General features: G+C 48.9%; 1 protein-coding gene across 1 annotated transcript in view; it reads left to right on the top strand.

Moving 5' to 3' along the window:
• The window catches only part of CANX (calnexin), a 499,168-nt gene that overhangs the window by 353,008 nt on the left and 121,276 nt on the right, over positions 1-24,884 (top strand). The window contains exons 10-11 of the mRNA XM_085617760.1: positions 19,875-20,031; positions 20,169-20,384. Coding sequence (XP_085473886.1) covers positions 19,875-20,031; positions 20,169-20,384 — 373 coding nt within the window. The remainder of the gene's footprint in view (positions 1-19,874; positions 20,032-20,168; positions 20,385-24,884) is intronic.

Genomic DNA, 24,884 nt, shown 5'->3' with positions numbered 1-24,884 from the left:
CCCCATGCAAGACTCCACATGCGTCCACTTCAGGAGTGCCTAGCACAACAGTGGAACCAGGCCCAGGGTCAGCTGACGGATCTGGTGTTGGTGGACGGCCGCACACATCACTCTCTGCAGTGGTGGAACACCACAAACCTTTCCAAGGGACGGCCGTTCCTGGACCCGGTTCCCCAAGTGACTCTAACAGCGGACGCATCGCTCTCCGGCTGGGGAGCGCACCTCTTACACCTCACAATGCAAGGTCTATGGACGCCACAGCAAAAAACGCTCCACATCAACCATCTGGAGCTTTTGGCGATCTTTCTAGCCCTAAAATCTTTCCAAAAGCAGATTTCAGGCAAAGCAGTCCTCATTCGCACAGACAACATGACTGCGATGTATTATATACAGAAACAGGGGGGGACACACTCTCCCCAGCTCTCCCGCTTAGCCCAGAGCATATGGAGATGGGCAATTCCCCAAAACATTTTTCTCCTGGCACAACATGTTCCAGGCGTACAAAACACCATAGCAGATCTGCTCAGCAGACAGACTCAACAACTACACGAATGGGAACTGCATCCACAAGTTCTTCACCCATTCTTCCGACAGTGGGGGCATCCTCAAATAGACCTCTTCGCCACCCACGAAAACAAAAAATGCCCAAGCTTCGCCGCCAGATACCCACACCCATTGTCCAAGGGCAATGCGATATGGATGAACTGGTCAGGCAGATTTGCATACGCCTTTCCACCTCTCCCACTAATTCCATTAGTGGTCAGGAAACTACAACAGCACTCCCTCACACTCATTCTGGTAGCTCCGACGTGGGCCAGACAGCCGTGGTACACCACGCTACTACAACTATCAGTGGTACCACATCAAAAACTGCACCTTTCCCCATGCCTCCTAACCCAGAACCATGGAGAAATCAGGCACCCGGACCCAGCTCAGCTCAACCTGGCGATCTGGCTCCTGAAATCTTAGAATTCGGGTACCTTAACCTTCCCCCTGATTGCATGAACATCATCATGGAAGCCAGACGTCCTACCACTAGAGCATGCTATGCCGCAAAGTGGAAAAGATTTGTAATGTACTGCCGTAACAATACAATCAACCCTCTAGATGCATCCATACAACACATCATATGCTATCTGCTCCATCTTCACAGGTGTAACCTGGCGTATTCATCCATACGCCTACACCTAGCAGCGATCGCTGCCTATCTACAAAACAGACAGCATTTGTCACTCTTCAGAGTGCCCGCTATTAAAGCCTTCATGGAAGGCCTTAAACGAGTAATTCCTCCCAGGGCACCACCCTCCCCTGTATGGAATCTAAATTTGGTCCTTACACGACTAATGGGTCCGCCCTTCGAACCAATGCACAAATGTGAGCTACAATTTCTCACCTGGAAAACAGCTTTCCTTGTAGCTATCACTTCCCTTAGAAGGGTTGGTGAAATACAAGCGTTCACCATACAGGAACCTTACATACAAATGCATCACAGCAAGGTCATACTTCGAACTAATCCGAAGTTCCTGCCCAAAGTCATTACCCCCTTCCACCTCAATCAATCAGTGGAATTACCTGTCTTCTTTTCGCAACCCCAATCTGTTGCGGAAAGGGCCTTACACACACTAGATGTGAAAAGAGCGTTGCTATATTACATACAAAGAACGCAACCCTTCAGGAAGACCAAACAGTTGTTCGTTTCCTTTTCTCCACCACATAAAGGCAACCCCATCTCAAAATCAGGGATAGCTAGGTGGATTGTAAAATGCATACAAATTTGCTATCAGAAGGCAAAGAGAACATTATCTGTTCCCCCTAAAGCCCACTCTACAAGAAAGTTAGGGGCTTCTATGGCTTTTCTAGGGAATATACCCTTAGATGACATATGCAAGGCAGCCACATGGTCTACACCGCACACATTCACAAAACACTACTGTGTAGATGTGCATTCCCAGCAGCAAGCTAGGGTGGGCCAGGCTGTACTAAAAACACTCTTTCAAACAGCTGCAACGGATACCGGTGGTCGCCGCTAAGGTTGGGTACTGCTATATAATCTATGCTAAGTGTACAATCTGCAGCTCATATGCCTCGAACGGAATATGCTACTTACCAGTATGCATCTGTTCTTGGCATGTAGAGCTGCAGAGTTGTACACGCCCACCCGCCTCCCCGGCTACCTGTATCCGTTCCAGTCCATCTTATTTAGATACAACACACATGGGTTTCTCACTGTTATTACTACGCTCCATCATTTCCCTGTTGGCGAAAAACAATCTGAGGATGGAGCCGAAGCCCATGCGCAGTACGGACCGAAGGAGGAGTCACCAAACTCGTGACTTCCAAAGACGGTCCAAGAAGAAAAACAAACTGCAAACATCCGGGCCCAACACCAGATGGCGACCTATGCTAAGTGTACAACTCTGCAGCTCTACATGCCAAGAACAGATGCATACTGGTAAGTAGCATATTCCATATATATATACATATGTGAAAACATATAAATGCAGCCTAATAATGTTCAAAACATGGCAATGCTGTAAATTACATATTTTTGCATAGTAGTGCCCCCGTAACCCGTAAGGGGTTGCAGTCTTCCCCTATCTCGACGACTGGCTGTTGAAGGTGGGCTTGCCCCAGGCTGTCGTCACCCACCTCCAGACTAAGGCAGACCCCCTACACTCACTGGGGTTCACTGTAAACGTGGCGAAGTCACACCTGACTCCTTCTCAGATGCTCCCTTTCACCTGAGCTGTTCTGTACACAGTGCAGTTTCAGGCCTATTCTCCTGAGCAGCGATTCCGGGATATTCGGGCTATGATACTGATGTTTCAGCCTATATCTTGGATTTCAGTGAGAATGACCCTGAGGCTGCTGGGCCTTATGCATCCTGCTGTGGTACCTGAGGTTTTGCAGCGTGAGTCTTTTCTAGATTCACTATGCTGTGCATTATTCCACCATTTAGTGATTGGGTCTGGAATTGTCAGCCGACCCACGGAAGAGTGACTCCAAGTCCTCGAAAGGAGCCTTGACGTCAACATTTGACAACCGCAATTGCGTCTAAGGACAAACAGTCCGTCAGTTCCTCTGACAAGGACTCCCAGATGGCGAAAACCCTAGAAAAGACAGTAGTTTAAGAGCAGTCACGAAAGACTCCTCGACTTCGAAAAGGGAAAGGGTGTTAAACAAGCTTCGACTTAGACATAGACCACCTCCAAAAGAAAGTAGAAAATCTCGACGCCGAAACAAGCGTCTGAGATGGAAAAGAAAAGGCTCAAAGCCAAAATGGCGAGTATCTTGCAACGCAAGAAGGATTTTGACGAGAAAATGAAACCATTCAAAATTCCGCCGAAAAGTTCGACCGAACCAGAAAAAGACGTCCAAGAACTAGAGCTGCTGACCACACCAGAACCGATTGAGGAACAGGAGGAAGAAGAGTACTACTTTGAGGTCGAAGGAGAGGAAGAGGACCAAACCTATCACGGTCTAACAACCTCAGAGGCGCAAGACATGTAGTGGCGGGATCTCTATGCCAAATCACCAGAAGAAGGGTTAGACTCATACCCCTCGAGGCCCTCACCACTAGATGACATTAGGATGTACAATCAGGTGATAAAGAAGGCTGCAGACACTTATGGAGTGCAGTTAGAGGAGGAAAAACCGCAATACTGTTTTCTCATTGAGACCTTGTTGCCTACATATACAAGGTGTCAATTCCTGCCCATGCTACCAAGTGTGCTGGACTAGGGTAAGGAAGCCTTTAAAGAACCTGCTACATGCAAGGCTGTAACACCAAGGGGTAAGAAAAAATACAAACATTCATCTAAGGATCCTATGTATATCAGGGGTTCAGTTCCAGCTGTTTCTTTGATAACTTCCACGGCTAGGAAGAGAGCTAATGTACCCACTAATGTGGGGTCACCACCAGACCAGGGGAGCAAGAGAATGGATTTCATGGGAAGAAAGGTAGAATGAAGTGCGGCAATTCAGTGGTGCATTGCAAATTCAAATGCACTAATCAATAGACATGCATATCAACACTGGGAGGAAGTAGGTGAACTACTAAAACATCTACCAGACCAGTTCCAAAGAAGGGCAAGCCACTTAGTGGAAAAAGGGAAGAACATGACGAACGCATGTTTTAAATCAGCCCTAGATGCAGCAGAAACATCTACCAGACAGATGATAATCGGGTCACTGAGAGGAGGCACGCCTGGCTAAGAATTTCAAGTTGCAAACCAGAGGTACAAAACAACATATTAAACACCCTGTTCAATGGTGAACAACTATTCGGAACAGCTGTGGGCGAAAAATTAAATCAATTTAAGAAAGAGAATGAGACTGCAAGGTCCATGGGGGCACTACAATTCAGAGGCATGCATAGGGGAGCATCATCAGGAAGACCAGCAGGCAGAGGTAACCACTAGCCTGTAGCCTAACGCCAAACTTTTCAGCAAGGTTACCAAGGAGGAAATCGAAGCCAGCAACAGGGCCAACAACAATAAGGTTGACAATGCCCACACGGACGATAATCCTTTCGAGGGCGCCCTTGAGGAAGAGACCAAACGCAAAGAGGGGGACAGCAACCCACCTGCCAAGTGGCTCCACGGCAAGGTTTACGCACACTCAAAATCAGAGGGTGCAACAACAGACAAGCATAACAAAAGAACTTGTCCCAAAGAACAAACTATTCCCCCAACATATAACCCCAGTTGGAGGCAGGATAAGAAACTTACATCCGACAAATGGATATTAAACATAATTCAATACGGATACTGCAAAGAACTTGCAATTCAATCTTCAAGCAAAAGACCCAACAACAAAATTCATTCAGCAAGGGAACGATCTCATTTGCGCGAAGAAGCACAAGAGCTTCTGAACAAAAATGCCATAGAGAAGGTACCATACAAAGAAAGGATACAAAGGCATTTTTTCCACGTACTTCCTCATACCAAAAGTGGACGGAACCTTACGACCAATACTAGACTTAAGGTTCCTAAACAAATTCTTAAAGACTCCAATTCAAAATGACATCATTACAAGAAGTAATACCTCCGATACAGGAAGTGGACTACATGGCAACTATAGACTTAAAGGACGCTTACTTGCACATCCCCATGAACAGCAGACACAAAGGCCTATTGAGATTTGTGATCAACAAAACACACTACCAATTCACGGTGCTAGTATTCAGACTAAAATCGCACCAAGAGTCTTCACAAAATCCCTAGCAGCAGTTGTGACCCACCTAAGAAGGCAAGGGATTCATGTTTACCCATACCTAGATGACTGATTAGTAAGAGCAAGCGCATACAATCTTTGCAAAAAACACATACAGAAGGTCATAGAGACATTGGTCCAACTCTGTTTCTCAGAACACCGGGAAAAATCGTCAATAGAGCCAGAAAAGGTAAAGATATTAGGGGCAGTAATCAACACAATACTAGGAAAGGTATTTCCAAGCACGAAGAGAACATTAGCAATACTAAAGGCGACCCATCTGTACCACAAGGGGCAAGCTCTGACAGTGGGCCAACTGCTAGGGATGATGGCTTCATGCATTCATCTAGTCCCAAACATTCGACTACACAGGAGACCATTCCAGGAATGGATTCAACAGCAATGGTCACAGGCAATAGGGAGTTTGGAGGATCTATTGGTTGTCACGCAAACAGTTCATCAAGAGATGGCATGGTGGAACAGAAAGAACATAGCACAGGGGAGACTTCTCACACAACCAACTCCAACAATAACCATTACAACAGATGCTTCCCAGCTAGGGTGGGGAGCGCACATAAACAACCTCAAAGTAAGGGGATTGTGAACACAACAGGATGTGATAAAACACATCAACTTCCTGGAGTTGGATAGTGTTCCTAGCCTTAAAAGCCTTTAAGAAAGAGCTTTACGGGAAGGGGGTGTTAATCCAAACGGACAATACAACTACCATGTTTTTCATCAACAAACAAGGAGGAACACAATTGATAACACTATCAACCCTAGCCCAAGAACTATGGAGATTAGCAATCCGAAGGGAAATAGACTTACTAGCAATACATCTTCCAGGGAAGGAAAATGTAGAAGCAGACCGGCTGAGGCAAGCATCAGCACCCCACGAATGGGAAATGAATCAATCAGAAATCCAAATGATATTCAAAAAATGGGGGAACTCCTCAAATCGACCTATTTGCAACACCCCAAAATGCCCACACTTCGCATCCAGGCAAACGTGCAAACCGTCCCTTTGGAATGCGCTATGGATAGACTGGTCAGAGACATTTGCTTACGCTTTTCCTCCGATACCACTGCTACACAGGGTACTCAACAAATGCAGGATCCAGCCACAAGACATTAGTACTCATAGCACCTCAGTGGACCAGACAAACATGGTTCTCACAGATAATGGAGATGACTCAAGGGACAATGCACAAGTTCCCCAACAGAAAGGACCTCTTAACAATGCAAAACGGAAAGGTGCTACACCCAGAATCAGAGCGCCTAAGCCTGGCAGCATGGCTCCTGAGGACTTGGAATTTGCTCACCTCATACTACCAGAGAGCACAATGGCGGTACTTAGAGAAGCGAGAAGACCTACAATAAGGAAGTGTTACACAGCCAAATGATAAAGATTCTCTCAATGGTGCCTTAGAGAAAAACTTTCAAAAAGGATCACAAGAGAATCAACAGTACTAAAATACTCATCATACTAAAGACTGAGCTACACATCTATAAGGGTACACTTAGCAGCAATCGTAGCGTACACAAGGGGAGAAACAGGGAAGAGTTTTTTCACATCCCATGTGGTCAAAAGATTCCTAGAAGGCGCAAAAAGAATAGCACCTCCAAGGAAGATGCCACCACCGGCATGGAATCTCAATGTTGTACTAGCTCAAATGATGAAGGCACCATTTGAACCAATCCGCAAAGCAACACTACAAATGCTTACACTAAAAACAGCGTTTTTAGTTGCAACTACATCACTACGTAGGGTAAGTGAATTGCAAGCTCTAACACTGCAAGAACCCTACTTCCAAATACATGACAGAATCGTCATGAGAAATGATCCACAATTTATGCCAAAGGTGGTATCAAAGTTCCACATAAACCAAGCACTACAAATACCAAACTTTTTCCAAAAACCAAGGACACAAGCAGAAAGGGCATTACACACCCTGGATGCCAGAAGGTGCAGTCATGTACTACATAGAAAGAACCAAAGAATACAGGAAGACAAAACAATTCTTCGTATCATTTGCCAACAGTTTTCTTGGACGTCCAGTCACAAAGAATACCATTGCAAGTTGGATTGCACAAGCCATACAGTTGTGCCAAAAACAGGCAGGTCAGACATTACAAGGAGCAACGCACACTCACTCAACAAGGAAGAAAGGAGCAACAGTCGCTTTTCTAGCAAACTAACCTATTCAAGACATTTGCCAAGCAGCAACATGTTCTTCAGTGCACACGTTCACAAACTACTTCTGCGTGGATATTCACATGAATGCAAAAGCAGGACAAAAGGTCTTATAACATATTTTCACAAACCAACACTCATTTTCCACCCAACCTCCACAAGACTAGCAAACCGCTACAAAGTCTATGCACAGCATAGTGAATCCAGAAAAGATACACGCTGCAAAACGTATAGTTTCTTACCTGTCGGTGTAGTTTTGTAGCTTGAAGAATTTTCTGGATATACTAGCGAACTCACCCTCCTCCTCCAAAAAGATCAGACAAGAGGAAGAAATATATCAACAAGAACGAACGATTTACAAAAAAAAAGAATCCGAAGATTGCGACCAAAGGTGGGAGCTTTCTTGAGGAAGCACGTCACAGGAGGACACCAAATGGTGGTATGTCGACGCCCACCGGCCACGAATAAAAAGGCTACAATTCCGGACCCAACCACTAGATGGCGAGATAATGCACAGCATAGTGAATCTAGAAAATTCTTCAAGCTTCAAAACTACACCGACAGGTAAGAAACTATACGTTCCAGTGGGCACAGCATCAGGGGAATCTTTCTGACTACGTCCAGATCTCGGAGGGAACTGCGCAACAAGTCCAGTGGTGGTTAACGAATCAGGATTGGGTCCGAGGCAGATCCCTTTCCCTTCCCCAACCATACCTCATGGTGGTGACCGATGCATCACTCCTGGGATGAGGGCGGCCACCTGGGAGAGGCAAAGATCAAAGGAGCCTGTTCTCCGGCAGAGCCTGGGCTCCATATCAACTTGTTGGAGCTCCAGGCAATTTGCTAGGCATTTCTTCCCTCCCTCAAGGGGAAGGCAGTGCAGGTGTTCAGACGACACCACCGCCATGTGGTACTGACAACAAACAGGGTGGGGTGGGGTGGGGTCGTGGCCCCTCTGTCGAGAGGCTCGTCGCCTTTGGACATGGTTGGAACATCGGGGCATGACCCTGGTGGTTCAACACCTAGCAGGTTCCCAGAACGACAGGGCGGACAAACTCAGCCGTCGGTGCCTGGTGGATCACAAATCTTTCAGTGGTAGGGAGAGCCTCGGTTAGATCTGTTTGCCACCGAAGAGAATGCGCAATGTCAGCAGTTCTGTGAGTTAAAGGTTCCAAGGCAGCGCTCGCTCGGTGACGCATTTCGTCACAAGTGGCGTTGTGGCCTCATGTACGCCTTTCCGCATGTACCACTTCTGCCCCAGAGTGTTGAAGATCAAGCGCGACTGGGCCCAAGTCATTCTTGTGACACCGGACTGGGCACGAAGAGTCTGGTACCCCGAGCTCCTGAGCATGCCTATCGAATCTCCGACCAGACTGCCCATTTTGGAGGATTTTCTGTCGCAGCAGCAGAGAACGGTTTTCCACCCGTACCTGTCCAGCCTCGAATTCCCTGCGTGGAGATTGAGCAGCGACAGTTGATAGCTTTTGACCTTTCTCCCGAAATTTGCAATGTCATCCTGGCAGCCAGGCGTCCCTCCACAAAAACGGTATATGCCTGTCGATGGAACAAGTTTGTGACATGGTGCAGAGCAAAGGCTGTGGATCCCCTTTCTGCCCCTCTTTCTGAGGTTCTTTTGTTCTTTCTTTCTTTGGCCCAGCAGGGGTCTGCTCTGGGCACTCTTAAAGGTTACCTGGCAGCCATCTCTGCTTTTCTTCGGCTACCAGATCAGCCCTCTTTGTTCAAGTCTCCTATTTTAAGTAGGTTCTTTGAAGGCATTATTTATCTCTTTCCTCCATCTACTTTCATAATGTTTCAGTGGGACTTGACTCTTGTTTTGACTTATCTTGTCTGCTCCCTTTGAGCCTCTTCACAACTGTCCTCTTAGTCTTCTTACCTTGAAAACTGCTTTTCTTGTTGCTATCAATTCTGCTTGCAGAGTGAGTGAGCTTCAAGCTCTTTGTTCCAAGTCTCCTTTATTTTCAGTGCATCCGGACAAAGTGGTTCTTCGAACGAAACCCTCGTTCCTTCCTATTCACATCGGACAGACTATCACTCTGCCCACCTTTATCCTGCCTCTGCACCCTTCCAAGGAGGAGGAGAGTATCCACTGTCTGGACCCGAAACTTGTGTGGTCTTTCTACCTTGACCGCAGTCCAGAATTCCGGGTGAACGATCAACTCTTCGTTGGCTATGTGGGTGCCAAGAAAGGTCGGGCTGTCCAAAAGCGTACCATCTCAAGATGGGTTGTCCTTTGTATAAAGATTTGTTACACTTTAGCAAAAAAAGAACCTCCAGTGGGGCTGCGGGCGCATTTCACTAGAACTACGGCAGCAACTACTGCTTTGTCACGTGGATTCCCACTTATCGACATCTGCCAGGCGGCCACGTGGGCATCTATGCACACGTTCACCAGATAGTACTCCCTAGATGGTCAAGTCCGGAGGGATGGCTACTTTGCCCGTTCTGTCCTCCAGGATTTTCTGGTGTGAACTTGGTCCGCAGACCTTCCTCTGGGGTTGGTATTGCTGGCGTATCTATTCTAAGGTAAGGAATCTATAACTAATCTCTTTCAGATGAACAAGTTACTTACCTTCGGTAATGATGTATCTGTAAGACCTATATTAGTTATAGATTCCTTACCGCCCCACCCATCCTCCCCGCTCTGCGAACTGACTTTCGAGGGATAGAGACTCCCTTGCAGGGCCCTAGTTTTGGCGCACCAATGGTCAGTGTCTTTCATGGCTCTGCGCTTCTGGCATGGAAAGTCGTGTCAGAACTGACATCAGTGAGGGGCCGCGTCAAAGTAGGCATCGCAACGTCATCCCGGCGACCCAGGTCGCAGTCGACTGACTCCACCTTCTGATGCGCAGGGGTACTGCTAAGAGAAAAATTCAGTGGATCCAATCGGACACCTAGGGGTAATTCTAAGATGAGGAATCTATAAACAATATCTCTTACAGATACATCATTACCGAAGGTAAGTAACTTGTTCTGCAGTGCTGTAGATTCACATGTGCCCACCTCCCTCCCTGGAAATTTGTGGCTGTTGCAGTTCCTTTACCCTAGTTGATTTTCATGGACCTCTCTTTACTGACACTTTCACTCTATTCTCACCCGCCTGCGGGAAAGCAATCTAACATGGAGCCGATGCTCATGCACATTATCAACAAGAGGAGAAGTCACTTTGTCTCGTGACTGGAAAGATTTCTTAGAAGAAAAACAATATGCACACATCCAGACCCAACACTAGATGGCAGAAGTATGCCGAGCATGTGAATCTACAGCGCTGCATGCCACAAATAGATGCTTACAGGGTAAGTAACATGTTCGAGGCATGTGGGCTGCTGAATTCATATCTGTGCATAGATCGCCGCCTTGTGTTAGGTCCGGATGATTGCACATTGTTGTCCTGGAAGAGTCTTCGAAGTATCACGAGATAGGTGACTCCTTCCCTGGACCACAGTGCGCATGGGCATCCTCTCCATCCTTAGATTGTTTTTTTCCGCCATTGGGTTCGGATGTGCTTATCTTAGCTCAAGTTAGGAAAATTCAGTTTAAGGCCAAAAGGCCTTTAGTTATCGTCGGTACTGTTCCCGTTCGGTGTCTACTAGTTTCTCTAGTGCTTTAGCACCTTCTTCCAGCTTTTCGGATCCGCTTGGTCCGAACATCAAACTTCGATCGACGATGGAATCGAGGACTCCATTCAAAAGGTGTCCTTTATGCCACGCGAAATACCCACACATCGACGTCCACCCGGTATGCAACAAATGTCTCGAAGAAGACTCTCCGGAATCGACGGGCAGCGAGATTGGAGGAGCAGCAATCAGCGCCTGCCCCGACCGACATCTTTAGCACCGAAGGCGAGGACGCCGAGAGCGTGGAAGACGTAGACTCCAGCCACGCTTCCGAACACGATTCCCGATCTGAAGACGACGATGAGGTGATCTTTCAGAGAGAAGAAGAGGTAGGAGACTACGATGAGGCCTTTGGGGCCGAGGAAGATAGCTCCACCGAGGAGCTAGGCCCACCCGTCAATACGGAGTGTAGGAGAGTAGGGTCTGCTTTCTATGTTCACCCCCACTTTTTGCTTTTGCTTTACTGGTTTTCGACTTAGATGTGGCTGTGGGCCTGCTAATCAGACCCACAGCCCTGCTGTTCTCTCTCTAAATTAATACTATGTACTTTAGGTGCATAACCCATTTGGATAGGATCACCTTATTGGCCCCTGTACAGTGTACCCTAGGTACCCAGGGCATAGGTGTACCCTAGGCCTACCAGGGGCTGCAGCAGGTATTATGCCACCCCTGGCCTGGCCTTCCATTTTGACACAACTGGCTGATCACTCAGCTGGGGCAAGGTCGTGTAATCACCCCTTGCTTAGGTGTAGTATACCTATACCTAACTTACATATAGACACATGTGTACCTATCAGTCACTCCTATGGCAGGCCTTGACAATCCTGGAGGCAGAGTGCTTGGTAACATGTGAGATGGTGCTCTAGCATGAGCTGAGCCTGTCTGCAGCTTTCGGAACCTTGTCCTTATAGCTGTTCTATGATATAGCCTACCATATACTCTTAAAGTGCCTTATAATCTTAGACGGTTATGGTAACTATGGTTTGGCTTTATCAAAACATGTCGTGTAAGGTGTCTAACACTAGGGAATAATACCCCCATGCCATTTCTGGACATGAGAATATTATTCCCCCCTTCTAGAGGGAAAGACATGTTAAAATCATACTTCAACTGTTAGCCTCTGACCAAAGCCTCAGCATCACAAAATGGATGCTGCTGCCACGACACAAGTCTGACCTCCTGCAGCTGGGAGTGATCCCAGCCAGGGAGGCCTGGACAATAGGTTTCCTGCTTGGGGAGGTGCTAGCACCTCCCCAGACAGCCTTTAGTGTATTGGGGCAGGGTGGGCTGAAAGGAATGAGACATGCCTGGGGCACACAAGGTGTTCCTTGCATAGTCCAGTTCAAACCGGCGCTGGGGCACTCCAGCCCCAGCTCTGGCGCGAAACTGGACAAAGGGAAGTGGGTGTAACCACCCCCTCCCAGGTCCCACCCATAAGGCGTGACCTAGCAGGTATCCCAGCCCCCCAGATTAGTATAAGAGTGGGAGTTGGGCCTCAAGACTTTAGATTATCCTGAACCTGCAAAACTGAACAGAAACTCTGGACCTTCGACATTCGACGAAAGAAGAAGACTGAAGAATCTCCCTTGTAGCCAAGGAGTGGCTACCCTGTGCAAACAGGCACCATCAAGAGACTACCCTTTGCTTTGCGACCGTTCTACGAGGAACCGACTGCAGAGCCCGACCAGAGCCTTGATTTCCAGACTTCTCCGACCCTCATCCACATCTGCAGCAGAGCTGAGATCCGTGGAGGCGAGGAGCGACGTGGGACCGGCTACCTGGGAAAAGTGGCTAGTAACTTACAGCGCAGCTTCTGAGGTCCCCTCGAAGTTGTGCACCGGGGATTGAGAAGCCCCAACCCCAAGCACCATCTGCACCGAAGACCAGCCCCCCACACTCCACGAGTCCTGCGTGGGGCCCTTCAGCATTTTCCTGCTTGCCGCGTCTGTCCGGTTGCTTGCCCGCTGGCTAGTGGCCTTTGTGACGACGCTCCCTGAAATCTTCTGCGCTGGTTTGGCTCCTCCAGACTGGCTCCCGCTTCTCTGCAAAGAAGAAGCACCCCAGACCTTCCTGGTCTGCACCAGAAGCAAGTCCTTTGTTCTTCGTGGGTTCCGCTTGCCAAGGCTTGGTGAGTCCTAGTCCAACTTCGACGCCGCCGACAGCAAGAGCCTTCGTGGGACAGCTCGCCTCCTGGTCCTGGTCGTCCTCGACGCTTCCTGGTCCTCCTGGCTGCAGCGACAAGCTTCACCTTCACCTGCAACTCTTCACGACATCGCCTGGTTCCTTCCTGGTTCCACGTGGTCACTGGCTAGTGACCTTGACTCTGTCCCTTCTGCTTGCAGGTTTCTTCTCTTCTTGATCCCAGCCTTGGGATCCACCGGACACTCTCCCCTGACTGCCTGTCAGCATCTTTCTTCAGGCATCCATAGAAGTCGACGACGAAAACGACGCATCTTCACCCCTATGCACCCGCAGCCTGTGGGCTAGGTAACTTGGGTACTCCGGTGCTCATCAGGATAGTGACTATCCTAGTGTCTAGTTTTCAAGTCTCAACTTCCACTCTGCATACGAATCCCGTGGGCCTCCCACTTCCTAACTAACGCTAGTGTAGTGTAGCCCCAGCGATTCCCTAGGCCTAGGCCTATTCTATTTCCGTGACAGTGGTTCTTATACCACTTATTTAGTATATGGTTTGCGTGGCCCCTAGGGCCTAACTGTATTACTTACCTGTGTGACTTACTGTATGCATTAATAAGACTGTGTTGTGCTTACCTCTAATCTCATAAAGAGTGCTGAGGGTTTGCTTAGAATAAATACACTTTATTTTATATATATATCTGTTGTGGTGTCCTTTCATTTTGTATTCAAGGGATTATATATGGTATCACAGCTGGCTTCACATGCCATTCAGAGTTTAGCCTAAGACTGCTCTTGTCCATGCTACCACTAGGATAGCTGGTCTATAAGGTTGACTTTACAACCAATCACCATAAGGGTATTTGGACTGATATAAGGTGTACACTATAACTAGTGACATCATACATCAGGCCAACTTCTCACACGGAGGCCGAACAAATAAGTCGTCATAAGGCTCCGGTCGAGGGATCGCCTTCGGGCCTTACCCGAGATCAATCTCTAGGTTCTTCGGCCCCGCCTTCAGGCCCGGCCTCGAACATTTTGCAAGAGCCATGATTCTCGAAGACGACTGGATTCCATTCAGTGAAACCGAAACCATCCATCGCACCAGTTCCATCGAAAACGAAAGTTAAACTGGTTGTGATCGGCTCGAAGCCCTCCACTCCTTCGACGCCGGTAAAGGTCATCGGCTCCGACCGTGCAAAAAGGGATGCCCTCGGTCCCCACAAGGCGCCTCGCCCTCTGGCACCGAAGACATCGGCCCCGACCAACAAGTCTGCGTCGACGTCTAAAACGTCGGCGCCTGCCAAGTCATCGACTCCAACGAGCGTCGATACCTCTCTTCGGATCGACGACCCCATGACTGCAAAAAAGTCGGGGGCCGCTTCGACGCCTACCTCCAAGGTGCCGACCGGCTCCAAGGAGCCTTCTGCGTTCACCGTGCAACAGGTCTCGGCATACTTGCAACGCATCAAAGAACGGGCAGCCCTCCAATCTACGTCGGGTCCCGACACGCACAAGGCTTCGAAGACACCCTCTGCGCCGACCAGCATCACGTTTGGGTTGCCGCCGCCCACGGCGCCGAAACAGTTCGAGATTCGGACACATGTCCGCCAAACACAGTCCCCATCCACAGGACAAACAGATCTCTGGCCTTCACAGCCACGATTTATCGACGCCAACACTGGTAGGTTGATTCCCGCAAACGGAAAATCACACCAGAGAAGGGATTGGACTCCTACAAAATTCCTCTCAAACACAAATTGCCAGCAGGGTCAGAGCCAGTGCTTCATGAACACTTTCAACCCTTCCATCAGGATCCACCGTCCTTTTCTCCTACGCCTTCAGAGGCGGACGCAGTAGAGGACTATGTAGGGGATGATACCACCTACCCTGGGGATATCGATCCTGATGATCACATGCAAGATCCAGATCAGGCATGGGATGACCCCACAGACCACGGTACCGCACCAGATACCCATGACACGCAGCTTTATAACATAAAGACTTCTCCCACAGAGGACACTGCTGCCTTTAATGCCCTCATAGAACGGGCTGCTGCCAATCATGGAGTAGAACTCCATTCTGACACTGTCGAAGACTTCTTGGTGGACACTTTCGCCTCTTCCGAAAGAACTGTCAAAACTCTGCCCATGTTAAAAGGAGTTCTCAAGCCTGCAAAAGACATTTTTAAAGAAACAACCAGGGCGCGGGTGCTAAACCCTAGGATTGAAAAAAAATACAAGCCTGCACCCGGAGACCCTATGTACATTAGGGGTCAGTTACCTTTGGACTCCATGGTGGTTGCTAATGCTCGCAAAAGAGCCCACTCACAAACAGGTGATGCTCCTCCCCCGGACAAGGAGTCCAAAGTGCTGGAGACATCAGGCAAACGGATTGCAGCGCAAGCAGCGAACATCTGGCGCATTGCCAACACACAGGCGCTCCTGGCCCGTTATGATAGGTCCCACTATGACACACTAGAGTCACTACTCCAACATTTGCCAGATGAATATAAAGAGGCAGCGGAGCTCCTCATTAGAGAGGGACAACTCCTTACCAACGCATCCATCAAGTGCGCACTGGATGCAGCCGACACAGCGGCGAGGGCAATCAACACAAGCGTCATGTTAAGACACCATGCATGGTTGAGAATCTCAGGCTTCAAGCCGGAGATTCAGAACAATATCCTAAATCAACCGGTCAACCCAGACTATTTATTTGGCCCTGAAGTTGACACTACCCTCAAAAAAATTAAAAAAGACACTGACACTGCGAAATCAATGGGGGCTCTGCAGACGCAGCAGTTTCGTAGTGGCTCCTTTCGTCGCCCCGGGAATAGAGGAGCAGCTAGAGGTCAGGGGTCACGCCAGCAGTACACTAAAGGAGGCACACACACAGTACCTATGATAAAACCAACAGAGGTGGATATCGTGGCTCCAGCACCAAGGGCAGAGGACGTGGTTACGGCAACACCAGGTCCTCCCCCAAAAACAAACAGTGACGCCCTCTCCCTGCCCCCCAACCACATAACACCTGTCGGGGGGAGACTCCAACGGTTCCTGTCAGCGTGGAAAACCATCACCACAGATAGGTGGGTCAGGGACATTATCCAGCACGGTTACTGTCTCGAATTAACGTCCACTCCACCCAACATACCGCCAAAGCACCGTCCTATGTCCGTAGAGCACTTGGGGTTATTGCAGCAGGAAGTGCTAAGTATGCTGCAAAAAGGTGCAATAGAGGTCGTGCCCGTCAACCAGCAGGGGACAGGGGTGTACTCTCTGTACTTCATAATCCCAAAAAAGGACGGGTCGCTCAGACCTATACTAGACCTGAGACCCCTCAACCAATACATTCTCTCAGAGCATTTCCATATGCTCACCCTCAGCAGGTTCTCCCGCTACTCAGTCAGGGAGACTTCATAGCCACACTGGACCTAAAAGATGCGTATTTCCACATACCCATACACCCTTCACACAGAAAATATCTCAGGTTCACTATTCAGGGGCATCACTACCAGTTCAAAGTTCTCCCCTTCGGAGTAACAACAGCACCCAGGGTCTTTACCAAGTGCCTAGCAACAGTAGCGGCACATCTACGAAGACAACACATTCACGTCTTCCCTTACCTGCACGACTGGCTTGTTCAGGCAAAGTCAGCCCAGCAATGTGCCAGCCACATGTCCCTCACCATTCACCTTCTTCACAGTCTGGGATTCTCACTAAATTACCCAAAATCACATCTCCAACCCGCACACGTACGACAGTACCTGGGCGCGACCATAAACACTCTGGCAGCCACAGCTCAGCCAAATTTAGTGAGGATCAACAGCATGCAACTGCTGATCTCAAAGTTCAAACCTCAACACTCCCTTCCTGCGCGAGTGTTCATGCAGTTGATAGGCATGATGGCCTCCTGCATTTTCATAGTCCCGCACGCGAGACTACACATGCGCCCGCTTCAGGAGTGCTTAGCACGTCAATGGAATCAGGCTCACGGGCAATTAAAAGACCTAGTGTTGGTGAGCGGTCGGGCATACAACTCTCTGCATTGGTGGAATCCACAAAACCTTTGCAAGGGCCGACCGTTCCAGGAGCCTGTTCCACAAATAATACTGACAGCGGACGCCTCTCTCCAGGGTTGGGGAGCTCATGTACTCACTTACACAGTGCAGGGACTATGGACAACGCAACAAAAGAAGATGCACATCAACGTTTTGGAACTGATGGCAATCTTCCTAGCCATGAAGGCATTCAAAGTACACTTGTGCAACAAAGTCGTGTTGATCCGGACGGACAACATGACTGCCATGTACTACATACAGAAGCAGGGAGGAACACACTCTCCACAGTTGTTTCATCTGGCTCGGAGCATGTGGAAGTGGGCCATTCAGAGGAAAATATTCCTCATGGCGGAACACCTCCCCGGCAAGGACAACCAGATGGCGGATCTGCTCAGCAGACACAGCCACCAGATGCACGAGTGGGAGCTACATCCGTCAGTTCTCCAACAGTACTTCCAACAGTGGGGTCATCCAGAGATGGACCTATTCGCCACAAACGAAAACGCAAAATGCCAAAGCTTTGCCGCCAGGTTCCCACATCCACAGTCACAGGGCAATGCGATATGGATGAACTGGTCCGGCAGATTTGCGTACGCTTTTCCCCCAGCGCCATTAATACCTCTGGTGGCACGCAAACTGCGACAACACTCACTGACACTCATCCTAGTTGCTCCCACATGGGCGCGCCAACCATGGTACACCACCTTTCTAGAACTTTCCGTGGTGCCGCATCAGAGGCTGCGGATCAAACCCGCACTTTTAACGCAGAACCATGGAGAGATTCAGCACCCAGATCCGCAACAGCTGAACCTGGCAATCTGGCTCCTGAAGTCCTAGAGTTTGGCTACCTAAACCTGCCACCTGAATGTATGGATATCATCAAGGAGGCCAGGAGATCCACTACCAGAGCTTGCTATGCGGCTAAATGGAAGAGGTTTGTCATTTACTGCAACAACAATGACATTAACCCGCTGGACGCATCCATTCAAAACATCATCTGTTACCTCCTACACCTATACCGATGCAATCTGGCATACAACTCAATACGTATCCATTTAACCGCGATAGCAGCCTATCTCCAAAACAGGCAGCACCTCTCTTTATTCAGAGTGCCTGCCATCAAAGCCTTCTTGGAGGGCCTCAAACGAGTAATTCCCCCAAGACACCCACCGGCACCACTGTGGAACCTCAATTTGGTCCTCACCAGATTAATGGGTCCACCCTTTGAACTTCTCCATTCATGTGAGATTCAGTTCCGCACCTGGAAAGTGTCTTTCCTAGTGGCAATCACTTCGTTAAGAAGAGTTAGTGAACTCCAGGCACTAACCATTCAAGAGCCATTCATACAGGTTCACGCAAACAGGGTTGTACTACGTACCAACCCCAAATTCATGCCTAAAGTCATATCGCAGTTCCACATGAATCAAACTATCGAACTGCCTGTTTTCTTTCAAAATCCACAGAATGTCGCAGAGAAAATGCTCCATAAACTAGATGTAAAGAGGGCCCTCATGTACTATATAGACAGAACTAAGGACTTTAGGAAAACAAAACAACTTTTCGTTGCCTTTTCTCCACAACACAAGGGCAACGCCATTTCCAAAGCAGGTATAGCCAGATGGATCGTTAAATGTATTCAAATTTGCTATCAAAAAGCTAAACGCACATTAACGATTCCCCCGCGAGCCCACTCAACACGAAAGTTAGGGGCATCCATGGCTTTCCTGGGAAACATTCCTTTACAGGAAATATGTAGAGCAGCCACATGGTCCACTATACATACATTTACCAAACACTACTGTGTAGATGTACACTCAAAACAGCAGGCAGCTGTAGGACAGGCTGTTCTCAAGACCCTTTTTCAGACTGCTGCAGCTGGCACGGGTAGCCGCCGCTAATGGAGGTACTGCTATATAATCTATGCACAGATATGAATTCAGCAGCCCACATGCCTCGAACTGAATAGGCTACTTACCAGTATGCATCTGTTCTTGGCATGTAGGGCTGCTGACATTCATATCGCCCACCCTCCTCCCCGGCGCCTGTAGCGGCTGCAGCACTCAGAATTACTGTATAGCATGGTCATCACTTACTGTATCTACTCCATCACTGCCACAAAGGCGAAAAACAATCTAAGGATGGAGAGGATGCCCATGCGCACTGTGGTCCAGGGGAGGAGTCACCTATCTCGTGATACTTCGAAGACTCTTCCAGGACAACAATGTGCAATCATCCGGACCCAACACTAGGCGGTGATCTATGCACAGATATGAATGTCAGCAGCCCTACATGCCAAGAACAGATGCATACTGGTAAGTAGCATATTCAATTCCATACTGCCACCATCACTTTGTGACTCTCAGGGCAGGGGTACGTGCTCATATATCATGCAGGGGATTGTCTCATCCCAATATTAGAATTTTTATTTTTTATTTTTCCGGCCTCCAGCTATTTCAGGCACTTATTCGGAAGTGGTTACAAATTGTTTTCAATAAACTATAAATGGTTTAGCATTCTACTCAAGAAAATGTAGCTGTTAAATTGACAAGAGATATGCAAATTGTACTGCCTGATGTAGACAGATATTTTATTTTCAGCCATTTTCTGGAATTCTAAAAACTCTTTTTAGGGATGAGGACATGGATGGCGAGTGGGAGGCCCCTCAGATTGCAAACCCCAAATGTGAAGCTGCTGCTGGCTGTGGAGCCTGGCAAAGACCGATGATTGACAACCCTAATTTTAAGGGTAAATGGAAGGCACCTATGATTGACAACCCCAACTACCAGGTATGATCTGCACAAAAATAGGCGCTTGAAGCTTCTTTTTTTTCTTCTGAGTTGTTTGGATGCTGTGCCTTCTTTTATATCAATTATATTAACTAACTCTATTGCCCATCTTACACTTGTCTTCAATCTTTCTGCAGGGTGTTTGGAAGCCACGCAAAATTCAGAACCCAGATTACTTTGAGGATCTTGCGCCATTCAGGATGACACCCTTCAGTGCTGTTGGACTTGAGCTGTGGTCCATGACATCAGACATCTTTTTTGACAATTTTATAATCTGCTCTGACCAGTCTGTGGCTGACGACTGGGCCAATGATGGCTGGGGCCTCAAGAAAGCTGCTGATGGTGCCTCAGAGGTAAGAGTAAATGTTGAAGCAGTAGGTCTACATTAGAATTCCAGTGGTTGCTGGTCTCCATTAGGAGAGTGACCTAAGCATACAAGTCAGTGGAACTTTATCTATTCTAATATGCTTTTAACCTACATGTTCGAGGCATATGAGCTGCAGATTACACACTTTTGCATAGATCGCCATCTGGTGTTGGGCCCGGATGTTTGCAGTTTGTTTTTCCTCTTGGAAAGTCTTTGGAAGTCACGAGGTCGGAGACTCCTCCTTTGGATCGTATTGCGCATGGGCTTCGGCTCCATCCTCAGATTGTTTTTTTCCGCCATCGGGCTCGGATGTGATCTTCGAGCTCCGGTTCCGAACAGCTTCCAGTTCGACGATCGACGCGCAATCCTCACCCCAATCGCTGTATTGTTTCGATGACTATCTCTTCAATCAACGCGCCTTCTCATCGACACAAACCTTCGGTTCCAGTCGTCGACGGAGGCCTTCGGGCCTACCCAGGCTCTGGTCCCGGCTCATGGAAAGAACTCCATTTAAAAAGTGCCCTCAATGTGAGTCCAAATTTCCCCACACCGATCTTCATGAGGTATGCAACCTTTGCCTCTCCCCGGAACACGAGGCTCGAGACTGTCTGGCCTGTAAGTCTTTCCGATCCAAAAAGACTATTCGGGACGGAAGAGCCAGAAGGAACATGGCACACTCCTCGACGTCCATTCCAGTCGACATCTTCGGAGACCTCGACGATCCGGAACATCATCGTACCGAAGAGGACCTCGTCAGCGCTTCCGAGGCCGACGAGTCAGATGTGGAGGACATCACCCCGGCGCAGAGGGTCGTGAGTACCAATCTACCCCCTCCCACACCCGCGCCGACACCCAAAAAGGCTTCGGTCACGCCTTCGCCTCCGGGTCTAGGCAAGACCAGAGACACTGCTTCACACACCCCACCTTCGGGCCCGGTGAACAAGCCAAGTAAGCCTTCCGGCGGCTCGGGCTCGAGCCAGCCTGCCAGCGGTGCCGAGAAACACACTTCGGCACTGAAAAAGAAGACTGCCTCCACCTCGACACCGAGCTCCGCACCGAAACCCAGCCCTTCAGCACCGACGCCATCTTCGGTGCCGACCAAACCACACAAGGCCACCGACACTTCCAATCCGAAGCACATCTCGGCGCCGACCAAGAGACTGGAGGGTCCCAGGCCGGGTTCTAAACATCAAACCGGCACGGAAAAACCTTAAAAATCATCGGCCCGACGCCTTCGGCGCCGACGGACCAAATAACCTCACCAGAGTTATTTACACCGGATACCTTGCAAAAAACTCTTACCAAGGATCCAAAAACTGGACATTTGACGCTCTCTACTAAGAAGAGACATTTGGAGAAGCCTGCTCCGCCTCCACCTCCAAAGAGGAAGGACTCTGCTACCTCTCCATTCAGAATACCTTCCCCTCTTCCTCCACCTCCTCCTCCTTCCCCACCGCCACCCTCTCCACCCCCACCTCATCGTTCTCCTACTCCGTCTCCAGACGATGATGATCATGGGGACCCATATTATGATACAGGGGATGTGCCACAAGACCCCACTCCTACAGGATCTCCAGATCCATGGGACGATTACCATATACCAGATATCCCCAACGTCCCACAAGACGATATTTACCCTTCTAGACCATCTCCACCTGAAGATTCACTAGGGTTTAACCATCTTCTGCAAAGAGCAGCACATTATCATGGGGTGGACATGCATAATGACCCTGTGGAGGAAGATTTCCTCCTAGACACATTCGATACTACACAGAGGTCCACCTCCATACTGCCCATGCTCAAAGGGGTGGTAAAGCATGCGGCAGAAGTTTTTAAAGACCCAGTTAGAGCCAGGGTCCTTAACCCACGTATCGAAAAGAAGTACAAATCTGCTCCCTCAGATCCCTCTTACATTAGAGGACCAGCGCCGCTAGATTCCTTAGTGGTCTCTACGGCACGTAAAAGGGCAAACTCACAAGCGTCAGGCGACAAGGAATCAAAACTGCTAGATGCTTCAGGCAAACGCACAGCATCCCAGGCCGCCAACATATGGCGTATAGCAAACACTCAGGCACTGCTGGCCAGATATGACAGGGCTCATTATGACAAATTAGAGAGCATAATGCAACATCTCCCTGAAAAATATAAAATTAAAGCCAACGAGTTGATTCAAGAGGGTAAAACAATCCCAAACACCTCTATACGTTGTGCCCTAGATGCAGCAGACACAGCCTCCAGGGCCATTAACACCAGCGTCCTTCTCTGTCGTCATGCTTGGTTAAGGGTATCTGGGTTTAAACCAGAAGTACAAGCCTCTATCCTTAACCATCCCTTTGACCAGGAACATCTATTCGGGCCAAAGGTGGATGAGGCCTTAGAAAAGATGAAAAAGGACACGGATACAGCAAAATCCATGGGGGCCTTACAGTCTCACCCGCCCAGACGCTCCTTTCGCCGCTCATCCTTTCGGAGTGCATCCAGAAGCTACTCCTCAGACACAGCGCCCACATCGTACAAGTCCCCTACTCAGACCACCTTTACAAAAGGTTAATAGAGGCGGCTACAGGGGTAACAACAACAAGGGCAGAGGCAAAACAAACAACGCCCGTTCTGCCACACCTACTACCCAATGACTCCCCCCCCCCCCCCCCCCCCCCCCCCCCCCCCTGACCATTCCACTCCAGTCGGGGGCAGACTCACAAATTTCCTTCATGTCAGGGAGACCATCATCTCAGACAAATGGGTGACCCAAATAATTTGGTCAGGATACTGCCTGGAATTAACATCTACCCGCCCCCCCCCCCCCCCCCCCCCCCAACATTCCACCCAGGCAACGCCCAGTGTCACAAGAACATGCCACATTGCTAAAGCAGGAGGTAATGTCCCTCCTACAAAAACAGGCAATAGAACACGTTCCTGTCAATCAACAAAATTTGGGGATTTGCTTCCTATATTTTCTAATACCAAAAAGGGCCGAGACTCTACGACCTGTTCTATATCTCCGGCCCCTAATCACATACATACTCAGACCATTTTCACATGGTAACGCTTCAGCAGGTACTTCCGCTCCTCTCCCTGAACGACTTTCTCACCACACTGGACTTGAAAGACGCATACTTCCACATTCCAGTACACCATGCTCACAGAAAGTACCTCAGATTTGTAGTGGACGGACAACACTACCAATTCAAAGTGCTCCCGTTCGGAGTCACAACAGCACCACGGGTATTCACCAAGTGCCTAGCGGTGGTGGCGGCACACCTCAGAAGACAGCACATTCACATCTTCCCATACTTGGACGATTGGCTGATAAAAGCCACTTCATACAACCAATGTGTACACCACACCGCTACCACAATCCAACTACTTCACCAACTAGGCTTCACGGTGAACCACCAAAAGTCCCAGATTACACCATCCCACATAAAACAATAACTCGGTTCCACCATAGACACCTCAAAAGCAATAGCCTACCCCAATCCGGCCAGGATTGCAAGCATTCAGGCTTTGCGACAAAAATTCGTACTTCAACACTCCCAGCACGAGTGTTTATGCAACTGATGGGGATGATGGCCTCTTACATTTTCATAGTGCCTCACGCAAGACTCCAGATGCGTCCACTCCAAGAGTGCTTAGCGCGCGCCAATGGAACCAGGCCCAGGGGCAACTGACAGATCTGGTGTTGGTAGACAGTCGCACCCATCGCTCTCTGCAGTGGTGGAACACCACAAACCTTTCCAAAGGTCGACCGTTCCTGGACCCGGTTCCCCAAATAATACTAACAACGGACGCATCGCTCTCTGGCTGGGGAGCTCCTCTATTACACCTCACAGTGCAGGGCACATGGACGCCGCAACAAAAGTTACTCCATATCAACCATCTGGAGTTACTAGCAATCTTTCTAGCCCTGAAATCCTTTCAACCACGGATTTCAGGCAAGGCAGTCCTCATTCGCACAGACAACATGACGCCATGTATTATATTCGAAAACAAGGCGGCACACACTCTCCACAGCTCTCTCAATTAGCACAGAGCATATGGAGATGGGCAATTCCCCACAAAATCTTTCTCCTAGCTCAACATGTCCCAGGAGTCCAAAACACCGTGGCAGAACACCGTGGCAGATCTGCTCAGCAGACAGACACAACAGATCCACGAGTGGGAACTTCACCCACAGGTTCTTCATCCGTTCTTTCAAATGTGGGGGCATCCACAGATGGACCTCTTCGCCACCCACGAAAACACAAAATGCCCAAGCTTCGCCGCCAGATACCCACACCCATTGTCCAAAGGAAATGCGATATGGATGAACTGGTCAGGCAAATTTGCGTACGCTTTTCCGCCTCTCCCACTCATTCCATTAGTGGTGCGAAAGCTACAACAGCTCTCCCTCACACTGATCCTAGTTGCTCCAACGTGGGCCAGACAACCGTGGTACACCACGCTGCTGGAACTCTCGGTATTACCACCCCAAAAGCTACACCTC

Source organism: Triturus cristatus, chromosome 7 (genome assembly GCF_964204655.1).
Source record: "Triturus cristatus chromosome 7, aTriCri1.1, whole genome shotgun sequence".
In the NCBI taxonomy this organism is placed as follows: domain Eukaryota; kingdom Metazoa; phylum Chordata; class Amphibia; order Caudata; family Salamandridae; genus Triturus; species Triturus cristatus.
The sequence above is the reverse complement of the archived record's forward strand: the minus strand, read 5'-3'. Positions and strand labels throughout refer to the sequence as shown.